The sequence below is a fragment of the Camellia sinensis genome, unplaced genomic scaffold (genome assembly GCF_055761805.1).
Source record: "Camellia sinensis isolate YWXY unplaced genomic scaffold, ASM5576180v1 Unanchor1, whole genome shotgun sequence".
In the NCBI taxonomy this organism is placed as follows: domain Eukaryota; kingdom Viridiplantae; phylum Streptophyta; class Magnoliopsida; order Ericales; family Theaceae; genus Camellia; species Camellia sinensis.
This window is the reverse complement of record NW_028128987.1, coordinates 11,279,384-11,286,435: the sequence shown is the minus strand read 5'-3', so window position 1 is coordinate 11,286,435 and position 7,052 is coordinate 11,279,384. Positions and strand designations below refer to the sequence as shown.

The 7,052-nt window shown below is 38.0% G+C and overlaps 1 protein-coding gene across 1 annotated transcript; it reads right to left on the bottom strand.

Moving 5' to 3' along the window:
- Positions 1-258: 258 nt before the first annotated feature.
- LOC145814183 (F-box/kelch-repeat protein At5g26960-like) lies at positions 259-1,933 on the bottom strand. Its single transcript, XM_082910718.1, has one exon. The coding sequence runs from the start codon at positions 1,756-1,758 to the stop codon at positions 493-495; it is 1,266 nt and encodes a 421-aa protein (XP_082766844.1). The 5' UTR covers positions 1,759-1,933; the 3' UTR covers positions 259-492.
- Positions 1,934-7,052: the final 5,119 nt, after the last annotated feature.

The following is a 7,052-nucleotide window of genomic DNA, read 5'->3' as shown; positions in this document are numbered from 1 at the left end:
ACATGCTAGAAAAAAAATAAAAAATAAAAAATAAAAAATAAAAAATAAAAAATTAATCAATCCCAATACATTGGAGATAATGGGGATCAAGAAAAAAAGAAGAAGGAGGTTTCAACTTTTTTTTCTTTTTCCATAACACCTATTAGAAAATAAATATCACGTGTTACCCTCCCAAATGTAATATACTATTTCCATAACCCCTTCACATTGCATTTTCAAAATTCACTTCACAAAATAATATAAATTTAAGGACTTGAATTTCAAAGTACACAATTTAAAATCACTTGAATTTGATTTAAAAAATAATGTCCTCGGCTCATGTGAAGTAAAGCAGCAAACAAAGCAAAGTATGCGTTCAAACCAAGCCTCCTCTACTACTAGCATTTGAAAAAAAAATAAAAAAGTGAGTAAAAAAAATAAGACAAAGAAAGTGCAATTGGCACATTGTATTGTACTACTACGCACCCCACCCTACATAATAATACGCGCAAGTTAGCACTCAACACAAACACAGGCGGCGCGTCGAATCACTTCCGGCAGATCCGCCCCTCTCCGCCACTCCTCGGAGGCGCTATCGTACACCAACACTAACGCTTCTTTCATTCCCCTCCTACTCCTCCCTCCTCTCCTCAACAAATCATCAATACAACCCATTACTTGTACCATCACCACCTTATCCTCAACCCCAACACAACTAAATCTCACTGTACTATCCAATCTAACTTGCGCCGGCAACGGCGGACTCTTCATTCTACACCATGCGCCGCCGCAACTCTTTCTACGCGCGTCGAATCTCCAAAACGACAGCTCCACTGCATGGCTTGCCAGCACGTACACGTGTCCCTCCGCCGCACACGCCGCCACCACGCACCCTCCGCCCGGCACCGCCCGGCTCCTCAGCCACCCTCCCGCCTCCACGTCATACAAATCCATCGAGCTGGCGTACACGTGCGCCGCCTCCGTCCCGGCAGCGCGTGAGAACTCGTCTCCCGATGACCCAATCTTCAGCCCTCCAATCACATAAAAGATGCCATCCACAGACGTGCCTATGCAACCGTACCGCCTCCTCGGCGCGTTAGCCACCACGCGCCACGTATCGAGATCCGGATCGTATTCCTCCACCGCCGAGGTCCTGGCGGAGCCGCCGGCGATGTAAATTTTTCCGGCAACGACGGCGGCGGCGAATTTCTTCCTAGGGAAAATCATTGCCGATTTGGTGGAGACGGTGCCGGTCCAGGTGTCGCATCGGATCATCGAAGTGCGGCCGATGATGTAGATTTTGTGCGCAATGGCGGAGAGGCGCGCGTGGGAGGACAAACCGGAGAAGAGTCCAGGAGAAGGGGGAGCGAGGTCGTCTTGGGGGAGGAAAGAGGAGGTTTTCCAGGAGGAATCGAGGCCGATTCGGTGACTGGCGGTGTGGAGAGAGGAGTCGGAGACAGCGACGGCGAAGACGGTGGGGCGGAGAAGGAGGCGGCGACGGCGGAGGAGGTAGAAGTCGGAGGAGTCGAGGAGGTGGGACCAGCGGCGGCAGACGAAGGAGATGGAGCGGAGGGTGGAATGGGGGACTCTAGAGAGGCATTCGAGGAGGAGGTCGTCTGGGAGGGAGGAGATAGTGGTTTCGCAGTGGCGGTGGAGGAAGGTGGTGGTGGTGGTGGTGGTGGTGGTACGGTGGCGATGGGGGTCGTGGTGGTGGTGTGGATTTGGGTAGCAGGATTTCATGAGCCATGAGAAATGGCGAGAGTTACAGCTCTCTGACATTAATTGGATGAATTAAAATCTTCTTTTTTTTTATTTTTTGGTTTCTGGAATTAAACAAAGTGTGAGTGGGAATTGTGGTGTGGGGAAGCTTTTGCTAGATTTGAAGAGCACTCCCCCTCTCTCTAAGCTACTATTTATTTATTTCACTCCCCCTCTCTCTAAACTACTATTTATTTATTTATTTATTTATTTTGGGGTGTTTTTTATTTATTTCACTCTCCCTCTCTGTAAACTATTATTTATTTATTTATTTATTTATTTGGGGGGGGGGGGGGTGTTTTTTACAATTGTTGAGGTGTTTTATCTCAAACAGGACTCACACATGGGACTTGAGGAATGTGGTGATTCAGGCTTATTAATATTACGGGAAGTGGGTTAAAAGTTTTTTTTTTTTCTATAAAAAAGTCAAAAAATAATTTTTAATAATCTTTCTAAAACACTTGTAAGACTTTTTGGTGCAATAATTGTTATTTTAATAATTATTTTCAAATTTTGTCAAAAAAAATTATAAAAAAATTTATTTAAAATGGCAAATGTTAGTAGGGTTCTCTTTTTAGAGCATCTTTAATACTTCTATTTTTTTTCATCAAATATTAATTATTTTCTTCATCAAATTAAAAATTCATCAAGTCATTTATTGAATTAAATAAAAGATTGGTTATAGCGATTCCGGTTTTGATCCGACCTTTGTTATATTCCGGACTCGGATTCTGTGGTTTAATATTGTTATCTATGTCTTGTTTCCTTCTTTTGTCTTTGGGTTTGAGTATTAGAATGTCTTAGGCATGTCCGGAGCAGGTTAGCTGCTGGTTGTTCAAGTTGTTGTTGTCTAGAAAATTACCTCTTCGCTCGAGCGAGACTTCTTGCGCTCGAGCGAACCTTGTGAAATTTGCTTCTTCGCTCGGGCGAGACTTCTTGCGTTCGAGCGAGATTTGTGTGCTCTCAATATTTTGCCCAGACGCAGAATTTCTACGAAGGTTGAGGTCTTCGTTCAAGCGAGACTTCTTGTACTCAAGCGAGGGTGTGCGTCTGTAAAATTTCTGAAGGTATGTATTCTGCGCTCGAGCGACAACTCCTTCGCTCGAGCGAGGGTCGCGTATATCAGTTCACAGTTGAGCAATTTTATATCACTTTTTGATTTTCTTTTTGTTAAAAACCCTAATCTGGCTCTCTCTCTCTACAAATACTCCTTGATCTAAGCATATCACTACCCTACTCCCTTTGATAAAGAGTTAGAGCACGTATGGGCTTCCTCTTGCCTTTTTATAAATGAATCTTGCTAACAATGTACTTAGAACCCAAAAAAAAAAAAAAAAAAATTTGATGCACAAGATATTTTTTACTTATTTCAATTCACTTTTTATTGATTCCATAAATATTTTATTTATGTTCAAAGTACTTTCACTACAATTTTAATATAGTATTAAATAATGTCCGAAAGCATCCCAACCTTCACCAATGTAACGCCCCCAAAATAAAATACAAATAATCCATTACATAAGATCTATAAACATAATAAAATGATATACTTCATTAATCAGAGTTTCTATTACAAAAAGATATTACATGCGTTATACATTCATAAACATTCCTTCTAAATCTTCAGCATGTAATACGAGTTAATAATAACAAAATAAATGCCCTTCGAGCTTACATCTTTCTAAGATATCACTTGGTTATAACAAAAGAAAGAGTCCTAGGCTCTATACATGTAAAGCCCTCAGCTTGAATGAACACTTAAGCACAAATAAAATCAAAATAGAGACTTCAGCCCTTAGTTCTCTCAAGTTATGTCCTTGAAAGTGGCATGTCACTAGTACCTGAAAATAGTTTCCCAAGTAGGGTGAGCCAAAGCCTAATAGAGATAAATTAACATAGTATATGAGGTTCAACTAAGATATAAGTGTCAGATAAATGTTCAATATTCATAATCAACTTATATTCCTTTCATGATTGTTCAATATAGATAACCATATTTCAATCCATTTCCATTCATTCATTTCAAGTTAATCTATTAACCAAATTCATTATTATCTAATCAACCAAAATGAGACTACAACTCAATGGTTCACAATTCAATACATTCATCACTCCAACACTTTCATTTTGCCATTTTACGGAATTCTCATCCGAGGGAATCAACACCCATATATATACACAAGATTTCGAGACTTTCACCCTAAACACTCTGGCCAACTTAATTTTATATGGAGTCCATCATCTATCTCCTCCCAAACAATAGAGTACATCCTCTTTCTCCTCCCAAACAATTATATATATACAATGTATTAAAACATCTTCATATACAATGACTATCCACAACACATATTCAATGTTTCAATCATACCGTCATATTCAATGACATAATTTAAATGACAAGTTTTCATTTACCTAGTCCTCATGCAATTTTTACAATAATCATAGCCATCCTCCACCAATAGCCCAAAACAGATATTTCTAGACAGATAAAAAAATCTGTATAACAAATAATTAATCAAATTTCCATAGGTGAATGATTTAACAAATCCAACTACACCATTCATTCATACATCCTTCCAATTTCACATTTCTCATATTAATTTCATTATTTATACAAAATAATTATTTAACTTATTCTAGGGAAAATTTCACATTTTTCAAATACCAACCCAAAGGCTAAATTTTCACCATTTTAACACTAGAGAATCTCATATACAAGCCCCATAGCCATTTTCTAAAACCAACATAGAAAACCCCTCTTTCAATTTTTGAATTCAAACCCTAAATTTTTCCAAACCTTCCAAATTCCATCATTTATATAAAACAACAAATACGTAGGTTACAAACCACATTAAGGTGTAGAATATCCCTACCTCAAGTGTAGAAGCCCAAAGGAGATGAAGAAGAACCTCAAAAGTGCCCCACATTCGACTTTGCTCGGATCAAGAGGAAGCCCACACGTGCTCTAACTCTTTATCAAAGAGAGTAGGACAGTGATCTACTTAGATCAAGGAGTATTTGTAGAGAGAGAGAGAAAGAGAGTTGTAGAGAGAGAGTACCGGATTAGGGTTTTTAGAAGCTCAAGTGTAGAAGCCCAAAGGAGATGAAGAAGAACCTCAAAAGTGCCCCAAATTCGACTTTGCTCAGATCAAGAGGAAGCCCATACATGCTCTAACTCTTTATCAAAGGGAGTAGGGTAGTGATATGCTTAGATCAAGGAGTATTTGTAGACAGAGAGAGAGAGAGTTTTAGAGAGAGAGAGAGAGAGCCAGATTAGGGTTTTTAGCAAAAAGAAAATCAAAAAGTGATATAAAATTGCTCAACTGCGAACTGATATACGCGACCCTCGCTCGAGCGAAGGAGTTGTCGCTCGAGCGACCAAACACAACAAGTGACCTTGCTCGAGCGCAGAATACATACCTTCAGAAATTTTACAGACGCACACACTCGTTTGAGCGCAAGAAGCCTCGCTCGAACGAAGACCTCAACCTTCCCAGAAATTCTGTGTTTGGGCAAAATATTGAGAGCGCACAAATCTCGCTCGAACGTAAGAAGTCTCGCTCGAGCGAAGAAGCAAATTTCACAAGGTTCGCTCGAGCGCAAGAAGTCTCGCTCGAGCGAAGAGGTAATTTTCTAGACAACAACAACTTGAACAACCAGCAGCTAACCTGCTCCGGACATGCCTAAGACATTCCAATACTCAAACCCAAAGACAAAAGAGGGAAACAAAACATAGATAACAATATTAAACCACAGAATCCGAGTCCGGAATATAACAAAGGTCGGATCAAAACCGGAATCGCTATAACCAATCTTTTATTTAATTCAATAAATGACTTGATGAATTTTTAATTTGATGAAGAAAATAATTAATATTTGATGAAAAAAAATAGAAGTATTAAAGATGCTCTAAAAAGAGAACCCTACTAACATTTGCCATTTTAAATAAAAAATTTTTATAATTTTTTTTGACAAAATTTGAAAATAATTATTAAAATAACAATTGTTGCAGCAAAAAGTCTTACAAGTGTTTTAGAAAGATTATTAAAAGTTATTTTTTTGACTTTTTTATGAAAAAAAAAAAAAAAAAAACTTTTAACCCACTTCCCGTAATAAGCCTGAATCACCACATTCCTCAAGTCCCATGTGTGAGTCCTGTTTGAGATAAAACACCTTGACTTTGCTCGGATATCAACGAAGGTCACGATGATGGTCAATGGAGTACGTCACCCCTTAAGCTTCATATCTTCATCAATGGAGGTCGTGGTTGTTGTCTTCTATCGTCGATAGAGGTTATGATGGCCATAGTTGGTGATTTTAAGGTTCTGTGACATATTTGAATGTGGCAGGGAGGTGAAGGGTGATAGGAGAGCCAACTGAGATTTGTATTGGACATGATGAAAAGAAGTAGGGGATAAGGTAGTAGTAGTTATGGTAGTGAGCAATACTGGGGAATGGATTGAGGGTGGGGGATAAGTGAGAGATACTGAAATGGTTTGTTGAGGATGGGGAAGGGTTGATTCGATGTGGTAATAGCGGCAAAGAATGAGAAAGAAAAAGAGAAGAGGGAGAGAAAAATAACATTGATATAGCTTTGGGTGGATTAAAAAGACAAGGACAATAAAGTAATTTTACTTGAAGATTAACAATAATATGGTCATTTTCTTATTTGTAACGCCGTTAAGAAACAAGCATTGATAGTAGGAGAAGGTAATTTTCATAATTAAAGATAATTTATATTTTAAGTAAATTTTAAGAACAATATAACAATTTGCCCATAAAGAAGCATACTTTTTACCTATTCTATAGAATATTCATCTCATAATTGATTAAACAAATAAAGTATAATGAGTTTATATTGTAATCAAGACTACTCCGAGTTGTAATTAAGACTATATTTGATCATAATCAACTTCATTTCACATATGACACCTTAAGTGTAGTTTTCATTATTTTTACTTTGTTACCTATCGTATGATTATGCATTTTAATTACTATTACGGTGTTGGGAGCTTAATTTAGGAATTAAATAAAAAAAAAATAGATATTTAATTTTCGCGACGCATTATTTGGTAGACCAAACTAACAACTAAGAAATGATCCTAAAAGCTTGAATTTCCCAAAAGCAACCTGTAATACGGGGATTAGTTAGGTTGAAGGTTGTCAACCAATAGTAAAACATATCTTGTGTTTGACCTACACTGGTGACTCTCTGGTGTTATCCAAGTAGGCAATTCTTGAGGAGAAAATATCTTGTATATATAATAGGTATATCATAACACTTAGGTGATATGGTATGCTATTCCACATAAAAT

Excerpts from the sequence above, each read along its gene's own strand:
- LOC145814183 (XM_082910718.1), bottom strand. The coding sequence starts at position 1,758 with ATGTCAGAGAGCTGTAACTCTCGCCATTTCTCATGGCTCATGAAATCC.